This window comes from Petaurus breviceps, unplaced genomic scaffold (genome assembly GCF_028583685.1).
Source record: "Petaurus breviceps papuanus isolate PSGF00001 unplaced genomic scaffold, PetGlider_PUasm1.0 545, whole genome shotgun sequence".
In the NCBI taxonomy this organism is placed as follows: Eukaryota; Metazoa; Chordata; class Mammalia; order Diprotodontia; family Petauridae; genus Petaurus; species Petaurus breviceps.
In genome coordinates, this window is record NW_027186366.1 from 1,651,196 (window position 1) to 1,672,463 (window position 21,268).

At 44.3% G+C, this 21,268-nt stretch overlaps 1 protein-coding gene across 1 annotated transcript in view; it reads left to right on the forward strand.

Moving 5' to 3' along the window:
* Positions 1–10,509, forward strand: part of ST6GALNAC3 (ST6 N-acetylgalactosaminide alpha-2,6-sialyltransferase 3) — a 239,015-nt gene extending 228,506 nt beyond the window's left edge. The window contains exons 2-3 of the mRNA XM_069102219.1: positions 7,822–7,929; positions 9,716–10,509. Coding sequence (XP_068958320.1) covers positions 7,822–7,929; positions 9,716–9,902 — 295 coding nt within the window. The 3' untranslated portion in view covers positions 9,903–10,509. The remainder of the gene's footprint in view (positions 1–7,821; positions 7,930–9,715) is intronic.
* The last annotated feature ends 10,759 nt before the right edge of the window (positions 10,510–21,268 follow it).

The window sequence follows — 21,268 nt, forward strand, 5'->3', positions numbered from 1 at the left end:
GGCTAACCTTGGTAAAGTGTTATTGAAAGAGTAGAAGGTAGCCATCATCAGGTATTGGGAGGGACACCCTATGTTCTCCTGGGCTAAGGACCAGCTGGTGACATGAGGGGTAGAGTGCTAGACTTAGAGTCAGGAAAACCCAAGTTCAAATCTTACCTTAGGGACTCCCGAGCTGTGTGACCCTGAGTAAATCACTGAACCTCTCTCTGATGAAGCTGTTCTCCTTTGTCAAATGAAGCTAATCCTAGTAATTCCCTCTTGGGGTTGTTTGAAGGATTGAATGCAATGGCATGCAAAGTGCTTGGCAGACCTTGGAGTGCTCTGTCAGATAAGGGCAAAATGCTCCTTTCAGGACTTAGCTCATTGGTTGATGGGTGTGCCCAGTCCAACTTCAGCCCTGACCTGAACCCTTTACAGCTTAGTAGTGCTTGTCATCATTGTGATTCAAATTATGGTGCCCTCAAGGTGGGGGAGAGAGGTTACCGGAGACCTCCAGAAGGCATGGAATGCCAAACTGCTTATCTTCTTAAGGAGGGGGAAGGGGTGGGAGGAAGGAAAAGAATTTAGAACTTACAAGATGATTGGTAAATGTGATTGGTAAATGTTTACATGCATTTGGGAAATAATTAACAAAATAAAGTATTTTTTTTTTACAAGGAGGCACCTGGGTAGACCTCAGGGGATTCATATGTGTTAAAAAATGAATCACATATTTCAATGAAAAGAGCAAAATTTCTGAAGTGAGAGGACCACATTTTGCACCTTAACATGTGGGTCATTTTGGATAAATCCCTTCCCCTGGCAGGGACAGGGAAAGGTCCGAGGCTAGGTGGCCTCCGACGGTCCTCCGGCTTCAAAGCTAAGATCTCATTTAGCTCACTCACTGATGTCCTTCAGAAGGGAGCTGTCCTTCACTGGAACCTTCAAGGAAATGGAAGAAACCAAATGGCCAGCTGATCTGGCAAGAATCAGGCAGCGTTATTTAAGAGCTTACTGGGTACCAGGTCCTGTATACCAGGGACACAAAGAAAGCAAGTACATGGGTGCTCTCTGAGGCCAGGGAGCCTAAACACACTGACAATGGACACACAAGAGCTAGGCCGTGGAAGCAGAAAGGTATCCCAGCGAGAAGGAGGGAGTGCTGGTGACGGGGAGTGGGGTGCGCCGAGAAAGCTATCTTGCGGCTGGTTAGATTTGATCTGAGTCTCGAAGAAACCAAGGAAGCCAAAAGAAGGAGGTAGAAAGGGAGTGCATCTCAGCCTGGGGGATAACCCGTGCAAAGGTGTGGAGGGAAGGAAGAATGACAGGGAGACCAAGGCTGTTGGCTCAGTGAGGATGGAGAGGAAGAATAGTGTAAGAAGCGAAAGAAGGGAAGGGCAGAGGCTGGGAACAGCCTTCAAAGCCACAGAGAGAGCGCGTGGGGAGCTGCTTTGGAGACAGGTGGAGGCCGGGCTAAGCCTCTGGCAGCAGTGGCCGGGCCCTGGAGCCCGAGCACTGCTGGGCAGCCAGCCCAAGCCTGGGGCTGCCTGGTGGCCCCCAGACTTACCGGAAAGGGGCGGGAGGCCCCAGCCTAAATGAGAGCCAGGTAGTTTATATTTTATCAGTAATAAACTGGATGAAAGATCATATTTTAAATGATATGCCTCCGAGCACGCACTCCATCACAGTGTTGACAGCATCATTTTTCCAAGATAGGAGCTGGGAAATTTAAGTCGTTTCCAAGTGGTAAGTACCTTGATTAGCAAGGTGCAGCCATACGCAAACCTGCCCAATGAAAACCAGTGATTGATAGCTCTCCCTGAGCACCCCAGCCTTTTATGCCGACAGGACACGTTCATTATCCTGCAGCATTAACTTGAGCATTTCTGTCCCACTGACCTGGGGGCTCACGTCTCTCCATGGCCCTCGAGGGCTTTCAGTTGTTTATTTGCAGATGGCCATAATTGGTTTTATTGATCCCCAAATGCAGAAGGCTTACAGATCTGGCTAGCAGCCATAGTTAGAGTGAGGTGCCCTTGTTCGTGAGGGACAATGCAGGAGTCTAGTGGGGTGGACAGTCCCCCCACCCCCCAGTCACGTGAGAAAACACAAACACAAACGCAAAACACGAACATGAATAACCGGACACGGGACATCGTGTCTAACTCCAAGCAAGTCAATGAAGACTTGTTACGCTCCTACTGTGGGTCAGGCGCTGAGCTAAGCACCAGGGATTGGAGAAAAGGCGGGAGCAGTGCCTGCCCTCAGAGATCTCACAATCTAATGGGAGAGGCAACACGGAAGCAATGAAGACCACACAGCATACTGAATGGAGACATTGGAGATCAGTTCTGAGGGAAGGCACTGGCTTTTAGGAGATCAGGACTAGCTAGGAGGCAGATGTGAGGGGGAGGGTGTTCCTAGCATGAGGCACATCCAAGGAAATGACCTAGAGGCAGGAAATGTCATAGTTAAATATCTCCGCTTTGTTAGGCTGGGTCAATTAATTCATTCTGGGGATCAAGAATCAACTACTTTCCAAATTGGACGGTGTTGTAGCTGTCTCTAGATTTAGGCTACGAGAAATGGCATGCCAACATTTGTAACAGCAATACATAAGAAGACTCTCAGATACTAATAACTAAGCGTGGTATCCCATCATTCACAAGTGCCCTCCACTGAGGCAGATTGCAGCCCCTCCTTCCTTTCTGAAGAGGACCCTTGTCTGTGTTCTCTTATGATTGTGATATAGAATACCTGGGCCAAAGGTTGTGGGGGGAGGGATCTCCAAAATAAAGTCACAAGGAATCAGTCACTCATCAAGTGCTCATTGAATTGACGCTACCCCAGGCACTGATGCGCTGAGGATACATACTCTCTCTCAAGGAACTGACATCCTAATGGGATGGGCAATCAGGACACGTGTGTGTACACACACACACACACACACACACACACACATACATACACACAATGCGTGTCATGTCTATGCAGCCACACTAAATAAAGTGAACAAATACAAGAGAAATGCAGAGGGCTTGTGAAATTGGGAGTATGGAGGGTGTTAGCAACGTGGAAGAAACGGGAAGGTGTGTGAAGGATGTAGCCGACCTTGGTCTTAGAAGGGAGGTGGAATGTCCACAGCTGGCCGTGGGCTTTGTGGCCCAGTTAGGAAGCAACAAGAGCCACTTTTGCTGCAGGGCTTTTTCCAGCATCCAAGTCCTCCCCTGCAGGGTACAAAGACCCCTTCTGGGTGGTGAACACAACTCTGCAATGGAGTCCTCCCTTTCAGTGGATCCCCCTTAATTACCTCCCTCCCAATTATCCCATTTCCCTCCTCTATCAACAACCCACCCCTAATTGCTTTTAAACATTCTGCTGGCACGTTTCCTGTGTGTTTTGGTTATTCAGCAGATGCTTCAACAGCTAATAAAGAAAGAAGGCTTTTCTATCTTTATTATAGCATGGCGTCCTGATGAGTGGGCCTCTGGCTATGTCTCCATAAGGGTCTTTCTGAAGGCTTTGGCTGCAGCCTTGTGGGCATGGTGGAAAGTCTGGACACTTGTAAATAGTTTTATGTTAACTGCTTACTATCCAGCAGGAAGGATCTCAGAACTCAGTAGGTCCAACTTCCTTGTTTCTCTGAAGAAGGCTCAGTCCCGAGGATTTCCTTACAATCACATTGGTAGTAACTGGAAGACTAGAATTTGAACCCAGCTCCTTTGTCTCCACCAGTGCCCTTTCTACTATGGGACTCACAAAGAGGTTATAGTCTTAGTCACTATAGATGTCCTAGCATGGGAGGAATGCAGGAAGCCTTCGGCTGTCTCCTCCCTTCCCCCCTCTCAATTGCTGTTCTCTTCCATTTGCACTAGATGTATGATGTAAAAAAAAAAAAAAGACACTTGCAAGGTGTCTCTCCCATCAGAATATGAGCTCCCTGAGGGCAGGGACCATGTTTTAGCATTGGGCCATAGTAAATGCTTATTGATAATGGCTGACGGACTAGAAATCCTAAAGCTGAAATCAAGTACATTATGATTGTAGGATCCCAGCTGTAAATGTACAAGGAAGAGCTAGAGCTTATGTGACTCATCACACTGATGCATCTGTGAGGTGACTGAAACTCATGCTACAGAGGGATTTAGTGACTGAGCTGGGATGGGAGCTTGTCAGGACCTTGGATAGCTTCCCTTCACTAGGCCCGGCTCTCCCACAATGGCTAGTGTGGCTCAGTGGAAAGAAGGGTGGATTTGAAATCTTAGCCCTGCCTCCCACTACCCAGGCGACCTTGAACAAGGCTTCTCAGTTTCCTCAAGGGGTAAATGAGGGAGTTGGATTACAGAGCCTCAGAGGATCCTTCTGCTTCTAAACTCATGGTCCTATGAATTTTTCAAATAGAAGGACATTTATTAAACACTTATTACAATCTGTAGTAAGTACTGGGGATATAAATAGAAAAGTGAGACAGTCCATGCTCTTAAGGAGTTCATCTACAGAACCTACAAAAGTGGACTGCGGGCATTGGCAAGCCATGTAACTTATCCTTGGTCACATGGCTAAAGCCATCAGAATTGGGACTGGAACTAAGGGCTTCCCAACTCCAGAACCAGCTCTATGTCCATTGTGTCTTTCACATAGAGTAGGCAAAAATAAATAGTTGTTGAATTGTACCTTAAAAATCATGATCAATAGCTTATTATTCACCCAGATGAAGATGATTCTTCTCATGAGATCTAAGGCCTAAAGATGAAAGGGCCCTCAAAAAATGTTGAGTCCAACTGTCTCGTTTGACAGTTGAGGAAACTGGAATTCATGGGGGTTGGATATTTCCCAAGATCATGGATACTTAGCTGGTACACTGTGCTCAAAAATCTGGATAGAAACTGAGGGAAAAGGCAGCAGATATTTTAACTGTACAGCATTCTACATTCATCCAGGTGGAGATTATGGAAAGTAAGACAAGATTATATCTAAAGGACATTCCTGATCATTCTCTCAAGAGGCAGGGACTGGAAAAGTGATTACCCCAAACCCACTCTGTATGTTCAAGGTGTCCTTGGATTCCTTGGAATATTTCTGAAGGAATTCTCTTTCCTTTTTTTCCCCTTTCCCTGGTCATGAAAAGGGGGAATCTTACCTTCTGAAGGCATTTATAAATTGAAGAAGTATAAACATGAAGGAAGAAGTTTTCTTTCACTTACGTTCAATCTGGAATGGTTTTAAAACCCAAACCAAGGGGATGGAACCTACAGCCTCAAGACCACATGTGACTCTCTAGGTCCTGAAGTACAGCCCTTAGATTGATGACCTAGAGGGCCACATGTGGCCTCGAGGATGTCAGTTCCCCAGCCCTGACCCAAACTGACTCTGATTCTGAATTCACTCAACATTGGTTAAGGATTACTTAGCAGTATGGCCAGAGAGACAGAGGGATGCAGATGGAGTCGGGAAGATTGTGATCCCAGACTTGTTTCTAAACAAATCATAGCTGTGTTACTATGGACAAGTCACTTAACTTTTAGTTCCCTCAGACAACTTCCTAAGGCTTTGAGTTACAGATGATTTCCTGATCTGCTTCACAGAGCTCCCAACAATGATGAAATCACAGGCAGAGATATCCAGGTGGCCCAGGGCAGAGAGAACTGGATTTTGAGGTGGGAAGATGAGTTCAAATCCTTCCTCAGACACTATGCTTTGTGATCTTGGGCAAGTCACTTAATCTCAGCCTCAATGTCCTCATCTATAAACTGAGTATAATATCATCTACTTTCCAGGGTTGTTCTGGGCAATGTAAAGCACACTGCAAATCTTCTGGAGCTATCAAAAATGTTACTTATTGTTATACTAGATTCTAAGAGAAATGCACAAATAAGTAAGACACATTCTTGGAATCCTCAGCTCTCTTCCAGACTCAGTTCAAGAATAACTCCTTTTTCTACGAAGCCATTCTTGGTCCTCCCCACTGCAGGCAGTGGTCCTTCCCCATCTCCCCTCAGCACATTTGGACAGGTTTTCTGTGTACACATATGTGTGCATAAACACATACAAATATATCTATATGTATAGATATATACAGAAATGCATCTATACAGACACTCTACATAGTTTTATCGCCTTCTCTTGTGTCTCTCCAGATAGAGTGTAAGTTCCCTGAGAACAAAGGGTGGTTCAATTCTGCCTTTGTCTGGAGTCAAGATAACAATCATTTATTAAGCACCTGTTACATTTCAGGCACTGTGCTAGGTACTGGGGATAAAAGAAAAGAAAAAGACAGTCCTGTTCTTGGGGAGCTCCCCTTCGAAACAGGAGACATGCAGACAACCACGTAAAAATGTATCTATGCATACATACAGCCAGGTATCTATGCATACAGAGCACATAGAACACGTGTACATCTGTGTATAAGGTATATGCAGGACCACTGAAGCTCATCTAGGTGGGAAGGCACTGGCGCTTCTAACACAGTGCCCATCACCTGGTTGAATGGCTGGTTATCGTCCTTCATTCTCAAAGACACAAAATGACATCACTCTGCCAGAGTCAAATTACAATGCATCGGGCTGGGGCTGACCGACCAATCCAAGCTCGGAATGCCCTGCCACCAGACATCTCGGAGGATTCTCCAAATCTGTTCAGCCCGCATTGCTCCACGGGCACAACGCCTTCTCTGATGGTGGCTTGGCATGTAGGGCGGTCTGTGCCAGTGCCTCCCATGGCACACAGTCAATTCTAAAGTTCTTAAAAGAGACCTTGAGAGTGTCCTTGTATCACTTCTTCTGACCACTACGTGAATGCCATTCGAAGCCCTTTGTGTGACCCAACTCCTGGTACTGATTCCATACCAGCTGAGATTTACAAGGCCAGGGGCCTATCGCTCACACAAAAGCTGACTGAAATGCTCCAGGTTACATCCCCCGCAGGAGTTCAGGGACACCCCCACTGTGCATCTCTATGAGGTAGAGGAAGCAGACTGTCCAGCGACAGTCATGGGGGGAGGGGGGGTTTCTCTTAGTCATTGCTGTCACCTACTAGCTGCTTACTAAGCCCTCACAGATTGGTGACTTTGTTGATTCCCTTACTTGCAGAGTTTTCATTTTTCTGCGCAAAGGGGGAAGGAATTGAATGTGTATCCTCATGAACACAGACTCCGCCAGGATGATAAGCACCAACTCTTCCATAATTCAGTCTCCAGAGCATTCTTTATACCTCAGGTTGAGTGACTTCTTCTATGGTCACACATCAAGCAAATATAAGAGGATAGATTTTAACCCAGGCCTTTCTGACTCCAAGGCTACCTCTGGACTTCCCATACCACACTGCCTGGTGGGAGAAATAGCATTCAAAACGAACTAGTGATTGGGTTAAAGGAGGCCCAAAGAGAGCTGTCCTTGGATGGTCTGAGGAAAGCTCAATGGAAGGCAAAGGAGCAGCTGATGGCTTGGCCATTAGCCTTGTCGTGGGCCTGGGGCACTTTGGCAAATCATGCATCATATCCACTGTGCTTATCTGTGCCCTTCAGACATAGGAGACATAAATGAAGCCTCACCTGAAGGACCGGGATCCTTTAACTTCCATGCTTGCTGCACGTCATGTCTTCTGTACATCCTGGCTCCAGGGCTGGCCATGGCCATGGGAAGCAGGATGAGGAATTAGGAATGAGCCCAAAGTCATTGAGAATGGCTGTCTGTCATTGACAGACTGTCAGAGGTCACTGCTTGGGCCAGAAAGTGAATGTTGTCATTCTGATCACATGTCAATGACTTTTCACCAAAACGTGATCTGTGTGTGTGTGTTGTTTTTGTTTTGTTCCACATGTGTGTGTTTTTTTTCTCTTTCCAGAGTCCAGTCAGGCACATACCTCAGCACTGGTTGGTTTACCTTCATCCTGGCGATGGATGCCTGTTATGGCATCCATGTCTACGGCATGATCAATGACACCTACTGCAAGTAAGATCTCGGAATCACCTTTTGCGTCTCTTATCTGAATCCCTTGTCACAGTTTCTGGATTGATTTTCTTGTCATAAGTCCATGGAATGGATAATGTAGTGATCCACTGTCACCCTGCTCTGTGAGGCTGGAACACTCTGAGACTGGTGTAAGAGAAGCAAGGGGCCACAGCAGAGAGAGCAGTGGCCCTGTGCTCTGAGGACCTGGCTCAAACCCTAATGGGAAAGTACCATTGCTGGGCCTGCATATCGAGGCCAGGCATGATGGTCTCAGAGGTCCCTCTGCATCTCCCAGCCCTTCCCAAGACACTTCTTTTCTCCGGGCCTCAGTTTCCTCCTTTGTTAAATGAAGGGCTGGACAAGATTGGCTTGAAGGTCTCTTCTCTCCCTAAATCTGGACTCCTGCCCTTTCTGGATCTTTATCTGTCTGGGCTTGTGATTCCGGGAATCCCATCTGCCCACGAAGAGCAGTAGTATTTGACGACAATCTGGAGAACTGTTGGGAGTCCTGAGGGTTGAAGGGGCTCAGCTCATCCAGCTTGTGAGTCAGAGGAGCACAGACTCCTCCAAGACTCTCTCTTTCCTCGACCTTCAAGGCCTCATCATTTGACAAATGAGGAAGCTGACGCTGGCTGGAGACTGACTTGCTCAAGGTCACCCAGATCAGGGGCAGAATTTGAAGCCAGATCTTCCAACTCCAGAGCCAAGGTGTCCTCCTTGTGGCTCCCACACTGTGACAGTGAGAGGGTGAGGCCCTTTGGTCCACTCCCCTGTCTCTTCCTCTGCACTGGCCTCTCATCAGTCTCAGACTTGGTTTAAAAAAACAAAACAAAACAAGGCCAGGGAATCACCCCCACTGGGGGGTCAGAAGGCTCAGAATTTGTCTTGCTTTTTAAACCAAGGGCTGTTCAGGAACTTGGGCTCAGGAAATTCTGAGGCTGTTTAATTTGCAAAGCAAGTTTGAGTTACCTCATTTCTATGGCTCCGAGGGCCCTGTAGATGGCTATCTCTGTGGTTGTAGTCGATCACAAAGGACAGAGTGTCCTCGAGCCTCTGCTAGAGCTGACAGCTTAACCACGGCTCCTGGAAATTATATTTCACGAATAAGTAAGCAACCTGTCAGCTCTTTATTTAAAATGAGCACGTTTAGCCGCAGTATGTCCTCACTCGTAGGGTCCTATTTAATTAGATAATAAAACAAGTCCTTCCCGTTTTATCAGGGAAATGGAATATACATGCACACACATATGTGCACACATGCATGGCTTATCAGACACAGGACATATATATATATACATTCATGTATGTGCATGTATATAGTGCCTAGAGCCCCGTAAGTGGTATAATCAAAGAGACATGGATTTTAATCAGACCATCAAAAACAAACAAATAAACTCAGCAACTTCCAACTGTGTTCTTGGGACCTAATCTCTCCATCCTGTTATAAGCAGAGAAGAGTAAAATCCCTCAAAGTGAAAACCAGTGGAGCTTATTCAAGTTCTATATGAAAGCCCAGCTGACTGAATCAGGCATCATCGCCTCCTGCAATGACTCTATGTTTGAATTTAATTGGTGTGATGTGTAAATGTCATTTGAACTCTTTCAGGCACGTAGGGCTTAGGACATTAGATAAAAGCTTCCATACCTAATAGCTTTGAACTGAGTTCATGGGTGAGAACCATGCATAGGCTTGCAAGTCAGTGCATCTGTTGGATATATAATGGATTCTTTTAAGAGAATGCTTTTTCCCTCACTTTCTCTCTCTCTCTCTCTCTCTCTCTTTCAGGTCAGAAGGTTTTAGAAAAGTCCCCTACCATTACTACGAGCCAGGACGAGATGAATGCGATGAATACATTCTCCATGAAAATGCTCCATATGGAGGTCATAGATTTATCACAGAAAAGAAAGTATTTGCTAAGTGGGCCAAGAAACACCAGATCGTATTTACACACCCAAACTGGACAGTGTCTTGATGCTGGTTTCCCTCACCAGTGCAAACAGCATGAAAGAATGGCCTTGCCTCAGCTCTGATGATGACGATGATGGAGTAGTTGATTTATTCTTGTATTAAATGGGCCCTTCTAAGTGACTGATACATTTGGGGATCCATTTGGGGTTGGCCAAGGGAATGGGGGCAGCATTTTGTTTTCTCTCTTAGAGTTCTACACTCCATATTGCACTTTTCCAATTTAACTAGAATCAAATCCAAGGTCAATAGAACTCATCTGACAGCAGTGACCTAAGAGATGGAAAGGATATCTTCAAGGTGGTATCCCTACACTCTGGAGGTAGCTACTGAAGGCCATGGTAGTTGTCCCTCAGAATGAGGCTCACCAAAAAAGCCAAGGCTGCTGATGCCCTTTCCAACTGGTTATTCCTCCCATCTTGAAGGTGAACTATTCATAAAAGGCTGGGTCAAGGCAAGGGGCCTGGCTCCAAGGCTAACCATGCTAGCTGATTAGCCTAGAGAAATATGGTAAAGGCAAAAGGGCCTTGTGCCTTCCTGGAATAAAATCGTTCTAACACATTCCCCTGATAATTGACAAAGTGAACGTTGCTGAGAAGAGAAAGGACCCACAATGAATATAGGAGTCCAAGAGTGCTATCCCACCTCTAAGACATTCCAGAAAAGATTGCTGAGTATAAAACCTCATTCATCTTGAACTCCAGCTGCTCTCTTCTTGCTAGCCAAAGCACAGAACCCAACCCACTTCTTTAGAATGATCTCATCCCATCCATCAACCCTTTTTCATTGAAGAGCAAACATGTAGAGGGGATGCTTTAACGCCAGGAATGTTGACGGCAACATTATAGTAACAAATACTGTGAAAACTTGTGAGATGAGCTTTAACATCACCCAAATGGTTGACTAATCCTGCTTAAACATGCAATGAGAAAAACTCAATTTTATATGCTTTTTAAACTCATGGAACATAGAAAGCAAAACATATTTTTACATAGATTTGTAGGCTATCATACTTCATAATGTATATTTGTATATTCCAGTTTATATTTGATATGCCTAAGATTTTTCCTCCCTGTCCCTCTCCCCCTTTTCCCTCTGCCTCTATCTCTGTCTCTGCCTTTGTTTCTCTGCCTCTCTCTCTCACACTCTCTCTCTCCCACCCACACACATGTATGTGTGTGTATGTGTATATATATATATATATATATATATATATATATATATATATATATATACATATATATGTGAGCATCTTTATCCAGTGCCAGATGCCCCTGTCATCCTTGGGAAGGACATGACTCCTTGGCCCACATTTCTCCCGCACCTGATTTTTACCAGCTCAGGGCCACTGCAGCCCACTCCACCTCCCTCACTCCATGGGCTTTGCAAGGATGCTGCACGCTGTAGTTTTGTCATGGATTTTGTCATCTCTTAACCAGATGGCAGCTCTTCTTGATCAGTATTTCTGTAACTCATTTCGTCTTATTTTCTTTATTGGAGCAGAAATTGGTGACTGTCAGTGCTGTGCAGACTGCTCTCACCAGGATCTAAGACTGAGCAGGACCTTGGACATTCTCTAGAACAATCCCCTTATTTCACAGATAAGGAAATTGAGGTCCAGAGAAGAGGATAAATGGCACATCCAGGGTCATGCAAATGGTAAATGGCAGTCAGGATTTGAACCCAGACCTTCTGACTCCAAATCCAACACTTTCCCACAATCCTGTGCTGTCTCAGAGATGGAGATATGTTAAGTATGTTCTTGGCAATACTTATTTCTGGAGTGTCTCACAAGAGGCCAAAAGGGAGAGAAGACAGAGCAGAGGGTATAGGCTGGGGAACATGGTTCCTTAACATGTTCAGGAGGACTCTGCTCTCTTTGTCAATTCTGAAAAGATATGGGATCCCAAAAGCACATGGCCTTCCCACTACAGGAGCTCCCTCCTCCAAAGATCAAGACCCATTCAGTAAGTGGCCAAATCCCAGTAAGTTGCCATGACAACACATGGATGTTGACTCTTGCTCAGAGTCATGTGTCAAGGGGGGAAGGGTTCCTTATTGAGAGCGGCAGAAAATTTAAGTGGTCCAATGCTCCCATGTTACACATTAGAAAATTAAGGTGAAGTGATTTTCCTAAGGCCAGGCAAGTACCAATTGGAAGAAGCAGACAGGACCCCAGTTTTTCTGGTTTCAAGCATTGTATTCTACCCTCTAAACCAGTGGTGTCAAATTCATATAAAAATGAGTTCCATCGGCCACATATTGACTTAGAAAATCACATATGGGCATCGTCTATGTTGTGTCACATTTTTATTTATTTTGTTAAACACTTCCCTATTACATCTTAATCTAGTTCTGGCAACACTCACAAGTTTGACATCTCTGTCTAGGGCACCCAGCCTCTTATTTTCTATTCTTCCTGGTTCTAACTGAATAGGCCCATTATCAGCCATCTGAAACATATGGGCATATACCCCAGGGACACTTTGTAAATCAGTGGCCTCATGCAGATAGCCCTGAGCATGAAATCTGGTCTTTCCAAAGTCTGTTGGGTGACTTCCTACAAATGCCACCCCCACTCTTCTTTGAAATTGGGACCCTTATCTTCACAGTGGGAATAACAGAATCACACATGAAGAGAGTTAAGTAGGTTTTGGTGGTGGTGGTGGTGGTGGCGTCAGCAGACTGCTCATTCAGATAGAAGCTGACAATTCTTGTTCACCTTTGGAATACTTGCCAGCTCTACCCAAGGATGAGGATTCTTTATTATTAAGACTTGAAATCTTGGGCATGTGCCTCTTTCTCCTTTTTATCTCCCCTTTAGGTAGCCTCATTTTTACACCTTCAAATCACAAAGAACCATCAAAGCTGCTACTTGGGTGACCCTAATTCTGAGCTCTTCACTAGTGGTGAACTGGCATCCCTTGGCCTTCCTTCAAGTGATGTTCATTACTATTATGAAAGGACATTTGCAGACAATGTCTGCAGTACTGCATTCTACTGATGGACAAATTCAAGCAACCACATGCCAATGATTGCTGGCCTGAAATGGTCAAGGGCTCCAAATGGGCATTAGTTGTTGTGTGAAAGGTCTACTTTCACAATGAAGGGGAATTTGACCAACCAGAACATAGTTAGAGTCTTATATTCAGAGCTGGAAAGGACCTTGGAATCCATTTCCCCTCATTTTCAAATGAGGAAACTGAGACCAATACAAGCTAAGTAACTTGTGCAATCACACAGTTAGTGAGTTTCTGAAGCAGCATTTGGACAAAGATCTTCCTGACTCCTAGTTCATCACTCATCACCATTCCACACTCTCTCTTTGAGTGCTTGGGGAATTAGAGGGGAGTATATTCCTGGAAGGGAGGACTTGGCTCCCAATGTGCTTGCTAAGTAGTAAGACTTGTTGAATTGTCGTTGAATGCAGTGTTCTGGTAAAATGGGGTTGTACCCAGTGTTGAAGAAATGAAACAGCTCAGCTGACTTTTGGTCTTTGCTAAGTACAGTGAATACAAGAGGCCCCTTCTTTGGTTATTGGAGAGGCCGAGTGTCCAAGGATTCTCATTCTGGTATCTTTCTCCCATGTGGGACTGTGAGATTTAGAAAGTGCAAGAGACTGGGTTTCATGTGTGCTGTACCCAACCAGACCTTGAGGAAGTCTTTGGGGGTTTTTGTTTGTTTGAACTGAGAGTACTTCATTATTGCTACCATGTGGGATTTTTTCCTAAAACAACCACTTAGAAGAACCCATCTGGTTGAAATGAGGCATCTTGTTCAGCTTTGAGTCTAATCCCTTTCTTATTTTTCATTAGAGTCCCTCATTTATGGATCCATTCTCCCCATCCCCCCCATACCACTTGTGGATCTGTGCTTCCCATTCTCTACTCCCACCCCACTTGTGGATCTGTATTTCCTGTTCCCTTCTGGCCCCAGTTTTTCTCATCTATTAAGAAATATGTTGAAAGTCATTTAGATGACATTTAGAAAGGAAATTCCATTTTCATGCAAGTGTTTGGCCTTCTCAGTGTGAAGAAGTCCTGATCAGGTGGATAGGATCTCGTTCAGCACAGAAGCCTTGGGGGAGTGGATCCAAACTGAAGCTATTCCTACAAACTTGTGAAGTTTATTCCTCCCACATGTGGAGACAGCTATGCAGATAACAGGCATTTGCCAAAAAGCAAGGACAATATTTCAATATCATTCAAGCCTGTAGGCAAATATGTCATCAAAGGTGGTTGAGACTTGCTGAAATCAGCATGAACCTGGCCCTCTCTAGCTGCCACAGAATAGATAGTCTCTATTTTCTAATTTCTATGGCAGCCAGAATAAAAAGCAAGGAATCCAAAACCAGATGCATCTGTTTCTAAAGCTGGTCTCATGTTATGTTAGCCTGGTGATAAGTAGCAATGCTTTCCATGTTTGTTAAAAAATAAAGTTAGTGATGGTGGGAATAAGATTAGCTTTTAAAGTATTCATTTCTACACTGGAAGCAAATCTCACATTTCTCTAGCAGGCAGCATTTTTCAGACCATAAAAATGCATACACATACATATATTGTGTGTATGTGTACATTACATACACATGTACACATACACATATGTGTATACATACACACATTGGCACATGGATACATATATATATATATTTATATATTCATATGTACAGATCTGAATCTTTATCTTTTCTCCTGGAATGTATGAATTACAGGAAAACCTATTATAGATTGCCTTTGAGATTTGTTGAGTTCTAAAAATCTTGATGCAAGAAGGAAGTCAAATTAAAATATGGTGTTTAACTGTTTCCCTGCTTCAAGGCTTTGGGCCTGAGTGCATGGCATCAAGGGGCAGTCAGAATAATAAAAGCAAGAAAAGCCACTAAATGAAGAAAGGAGAATGCTCTCCAAGGGCCTCTGAATATGGTAATCTGCTCGGCAGAGGCTCATGGATTGCTCATTGGCTAAAGTTACATTGAAAAGCATGGCATCAAGCACAGCATCAAGTTTCCACTGTTTCCACTTCCAGTTTATACTGGAGTAAAGAAGTGAACAGTAGTTCCATTATTTAAATCAGCTTGTTTTGAGCATAAGGGAAGCAGAAATCTGCCGTGTTTGTTTATTTGTTTGGTTGTTTTATTCCTATTATTTTTACAAGAAAAGATCTGTAAGAGCATGGAAAGAAAATCCTGTTCAGAAACTGATCCCCCCCAAATTTCTTATGAATTAGTGATCATACATGGAAAGGATGGAGGAAGTAACAAGTGGTCTCTGAGAGGACCCTTTTGAAAGGGTAAATCCAGCCAGAGGGGACTGACTCTTCACTCCCTTGAGACAAAGGCACCTGAAAGCCCTTCCCTAGTGGTATTAATTGGATGTTAATTATGAGTTCAGCTTAATTTTGAAAAGCAGCTCAAATGCAATCTGACTTTTTCCCCTGATGTTGTGTCCATTTAACGACTTAATGTGGCGTGCCAAATGTGAGCACAAATCATATTCTCTAGAGCTGACTTGTTTAGATGATCGAGCAGAGGGAATGACTTAAAATTCCAGGATCATAAGGAGATGGGCTTTTCTACACCAGGGTTTCCAATAGGGGAATACAATCTCAAAATCAAATCAAATTGGGGGAGGGTCCACAGAGAGTCTGAACTAAACTCTTGAAACCCTGTCTTTTGAAAAATATTTCAATGAAGAAATTCCTACAAACTCTGTGATAAATTGAGGATCTAGACAGAAGCCAGGATATCACAATGTAGAATGATCTGCAAGGAAGAATTCTTTCACTTGAGCCAGATGAGGGGGCCCATCAGATTGCTCTGCCTGCCTTAGACCAGTGGAGCTGTCCACAGGTCTGTGAAGATCTCCCTGATGGGTCAAGGACAGAGTTCCCATGGACGAGAAATGCCCTCGCTAGTCGGCCCTTGCTGAAGGTAGCTTCCGTGGGGCAGTGGCCTTCTGGTCCTTGCTAATTATGTCTCTTAAGATGAAAAAGAAGGGGAATGTCCAAATGGAAAGCCACACAGTCTGTGCCAGATAATGGCTTTCTAGGACAAATACTATTTCTAGAAGCAAAGAGATTTCTTCCCATTGGCAAGAGTTTTGCCCACAGCAAGTCTCAGAGGGAGAACAGGTCTAGATTAGGCCTGGCCTTTATAACTAAAGCCATGTGGTAAATAGCACTCAACACCTCCATTCTCTAGCCCTGCAGCTGGCTGCCATGTTCTATTTCTGGGCAAGTCTGGGGCTTCTCTTAAGAACAAGAATGTAGGTCCTCTGCTGCCCTATTGCTGCCAAAAACTGACAGTTATGGGGGGATCACCTAATTCAGCTGGCAGCCAATTCACCTGAATGACCCCTTAGGCTGAGGTGCCCACAGGGCTCTGGCTGCTGAGGCTCCTGCCATGCCAAGATGGGTGGCCCAGAAATGTGTGTGTGATGCAGAGATGCTGGGAGGGAGAAGGAAGGAATCAGCATTTATAAGGGGGTGTGTACAAATATCTCACTGGGTTCTGACAACACTGAAGAGGGGGCACTATCATCATCCCCATTTTAGAGCTGAAAAAGCTCAGTCAAAGTGACTTGCCCAAAGTCACACAGCTCACAATATTCCTGGCTGGATTTGAACTCAGTCTTGCTGACTTCAGGGCCAGCCCTCTGTCCTTTGCAGCACCTGGCTGCTTCTGCATCTTTGATGATGGCATCATTGATTTAGAGCTGGGAGGCCAGGTGAGCCATCTAGTTCAATCTATGCATTTTATAGATGAGAAATTAAAGCCTACAGAGGTTAAAGGACCTTCCCAAGGTCTTAGAGATATTGCCAGAGACAGGATTGGTCTTTGGACTCCAAAACTAGTGTTTGAGTCACTGGACCATGTTGTTTTATGTTCATGTGGAAGCACAGATTTAGAACCAGGAAGGACATGATTCCCTTGAATTACTGAGTCCAAACCACCCATTTTACAGATGAGTACAAGGAAGCCCAGGGACATAAGGGATGTGCTGAAGGTCACACAGGTTGTAAACAGCTAAGCCCAGCTTTGAACTCAGCTCTTCTGGCTCCAAATAATAGTATTTCCAACTTGGACAGCAGCTCAGGGGCCATCTAGGCTAATGCGTACTTCCCCAGTTACCCCCTTTACAGCTTTCCCCAAGACTTGTGTATACTCATGGAGACGACACAATCTCTGGAGGAAGCTTTGAGGGAACATGCATAGCTGTTAGGAAGCACCTCTCTCTATCTTCTGCATATGCCCCTCATTCCTCCCTCTGAAGGTAAAGCAAACAAATGTGAGCAGCCTTCCCCTATGACAGGCCAGTGGGGACGGTGACGGATAGACTGGCTCGTTATGACAACCCCTTGCTCTTCTCTCTGACTTGGGTGCTCTGGGTTCCTTCCCTTGATCCCTTTAGTCAGAGATCTGGGCCCTTTTCTGGCCAGACCTGATGGCATGAATACCCTTCTCCTAGTAGAATGTCGTCTCCACAAGAGTATTGGAGCTCTGCCACCTTGAAAGGGGCTTCACATGGAGAATACGCATCGATGTATTTTTGGAATTGGACTGAATTCCTCAGTGTTTCAGCCAAAACACTGAACTCAGTCCTCCAGATGTGACCCAATATGGGCTGAATAGTGGAAAGTGTATTCACTAAAAGGATTCACTAAAGGATTTACAGGAACTTGATTCAAAACCAATGGGATCAGATTATCTTTAGTCTAAACTTATTTGACAGATGAGGAAACTAAGGCACAAAAAAATTTAAGTGACAAGACAGATCATGGACATCAGAGGGGGAATTCAAAGCCATATTCTCTGACTCCAAATCCAGCCCTCTATCTGCTTCCCCACTCCATGGGAAGGGGCCCTGGGGATCTCCTTACACACAGCTATATGTAAATGGGTTCTGGATCTTAGAAGTGACACAAGATTCACACAACATTAAAAACTTTCTTTTGCTTATTTTACTGCACTTTGGAGAAAGCACAAGAACACAATGCCATGAATATTACCAAGGCCCTGAGTTGGAGCTGGCCTTGAGCAGGAAAACAGTGCAAAGAACCCTCATCTTGTTATGCTTGAAGCTGCTTTCTCTTTCTCTTTCCCTCCTTTCAGACAAGGCATAATTTGTCTTTGGAGGAGAAAGTGCCTCTTTCCCCTCCAGTATACCTTTTGTTCATGCCTTGGAGATTTCAGAAAACAGTCTTGAATTTATGAAGGTGAAAAAACCCTTGATGAATAAATAGCCAAGTGCCAAATTAATGGATTTGTCTGCATTGCCAACAGTTTCCTGGAAGCGAAAACTCCAAGGGGAAAAAAGCAGGCCATTCCCCAGCAACTCCTTGTTACTTATCCTGCAAAGTACACATTTCCTTTTGTTTAACTTGATTGTAAATTTGACAGAGGAACTACCTATTTCTATTTTTAGAAAAAGGCCATATGAGACCCAACTTTGTCTACAGAGGTCTGACCTAAGCCATTGGGCATCCCCATTTCCAGAATGGCCTGGGGATAAAGGTCCAGATGCTGCTCCTTGCCACAGCTGCCTCCCTCGCAGGAAACATGTGGAGAGATCATTCGTATGCTCACGTACCTCCTGTTGAAAGGCTGCTGGCATCGATCGATTTACTCGACCTTTGCAGTAAGGTAGATGGTGACATAGAGGAAATGAGGAATGGTAGATGGAAGGCTGACCTATTCAGATTCAGGAAGACCTTGGCAGAACCTCCTGACACAGACTGGCTGGTCAGTACTGGGCAAGGAGCTTTACCTGCCAGTGTCCCAGGCAACTCCAAGCCTCCTTGTTTCTGAATGGGCACCAATCTATGTAGGTTGTTTTTGGTGAGATTACAGATTTAGAACTTGAAGGCTCCCATCTAGTACCACCATACCCAAGGTGATATAGGTAGTGAGTGACCAGATTAGGATTCCAACCTGTGTCTGTAGACTCCAATTCCAACTGTTACATCATTGCCCCATGGCGCTGCAATGTCATCAGTGAAGTCATAGACCTGCTCCTCTTACCAAACAAGAGGAAGGGGAGAGTGAATCATAGAGCCTTGAGCTGGAAAAGCCCCAGAGGACTCCCTGACCCTCCTTTCACTACAAATGGCCATGCAGCACCTGCTTAGAGGAGGCCAGGCCCCCAAAGTGGGTGGGTGATAGAGGATGCCAGACCCCCAAAGTGGGAGGGTGTAATAATAATGGTAGTAATAGTTTTGCATCAGCAAGCACCCCAGCATCCCCAGGGTGTCTGCCAACACAAGTTCCTTTGATAAAGGAAAGCAACTCAAAATGGGTTAACAAGCTTACTTTAATCAGTCAAACATATATCATTTACCTAGTTCAGGGGGAAAAGGTCAGCACCCCGAACTTCAGAGTATACAGACAGAATTATCAAGACAGAGAAACAGATCACGTCGACAAGTTTCCAAACTGTCCAACCATTACATCCATACCAAGTCAACATCTGGGTTTTTCAAAGCCAGGGGTCTCTCAACAACGGCTTCCCAGAGTTTCATCTGATCAAATCACAGAACACTTCTCAAAGTTAGCCCCAAAACAAAGCCTCAAATCAGGGTTTATACAGCCTGCTCCTGGCTCAGAGAATGTAACAACCTTCTGTACCCACTGGCCAATCAAAAAGTATCTACTGAAAAACAAGCCTCCCACCCCAGGCTCCAGGTGCACTTTAGCCTAGGGGCAGGGAAGATCTTAAAAATTTACAATTTCATTACAGAGGGCTATTACAATTTTGCAGAGGGCTAATCCTCAGGAAATTTTCTTAGCAGTCAGCATCATATGTAAAATCACAATGCTGATGGGGAATTTTCAGAGCAGCCCAGCAGCTCATATTTAGAAAGGAGCTTAGTGGTCACCCAGAAACAAAGAATTTCCAATAAATTTTTAAAAATTGCTCACTATCTAAGCTGTAGAGATACAGGTAGAATTTGGATGCTGTTGGCATGAAATAGCAGAACATAGGGTTTGGTGGGGGCAGGTTCTAATTTGCTTTTTCCATATTGGCTATCTGGTAATGAGAAAAGTGCCTTTCATGCTCACTGTCCTCAATATCATGAACAGTCTCTGTTTGGGCACACATATGCTGGTCAAGAAATTTGTGTAAAAATTGGTGTAAAAAGTTAGTCTGGAAATTTATTTTCATAAGGTTCCAGTTGAGGTTTGTGGCTCCAGAAGATATCTCTGAATAAGACACACAGACACAAGGGCCTAGAAGGTAATGGGTCAGGCTATGATGAGAGATACTTTTAATTATTCATTTTTAGAAATGTAAATTTATGTTTTCTTCAGTAAAAGGATCTACTATGGAAAGACCTTCCAAAAATGTACATTACTATCTTAGTGACTTAGCCAGGAAGTACTGGAAAATTATATGAAGCATGGAAAGGGTAACTGACTTATGCTAGGTAGCACAGTAGAGAGTTCTGGAAGCAGGATATGAACCTAGGTCATTCTGACTCCAAGTCATCATGCTGCTTCTATTTTGTAAAAGTATATATATTTAATTTAAATATATATTAAATAAATTCATGACCTGTCACAGTTAATTTTTAGAGAAGTCAAATTACATGTTATAGTAAACTTTCAAAGTCTCCTTTGTATTCACATATTAGGGGCACAACATTCAAACCATACCTAGGAATTACAATTGCCTCTTCCTGGCTCCACCTTAGAAACATTCTAAGCCAGTCCTCTGCTTTTGTTCCCAAATAGAACAACTGAGGTCAAGAAAAAATATGTAGCTTGCCCCTAGTCATCCCTTTTTAGTACTAGTTCTAGAAGTAGAGTCCAGGTCTTTGGACAACTTAGACAGTATTCTCCCACGACAGTCTGCTGCCTCTTTTGCTTACTCATTTTTTGCACTTAGTTATCAGTTTTCTGCTCACTTGTAAAAGACTCCTGCATCTGGCTCTGACCCTGGAGGAATATTGATCATAGGGCTAGAAGGGACCTTACACATCATTGAGTATAACCTCATTTTCCAGACAATGAAACCAAGACACAAGTAATTTCAAAAAGTATACTCAAATTATAGTCAGGATTGGGTCCAGAGAAAGAAAATGAACTTGACAAAAAGAGAATCCCTCCACGCTCAAGATGGCAAGTCTGTGTAATGGAGTCTGTAAGACATTAGAGGCTGCTTCTTTTGCCTTAACATCGATGATCTTGGGTTCCATCAGTCCACATTCTCCTTCTGTCTATGAAAATAACAACCCTCCTAGCTTAACATAGAAGCTAGAGTGTCTGAAAGATATATTAATCCAGGGGCCAACCTGTTCACCAGCCTCTTCAACATGAGCTTGTGTGACCTTTAGATGACAGACACACATCTATTGCCAAGCCCAACTTGCTACAAC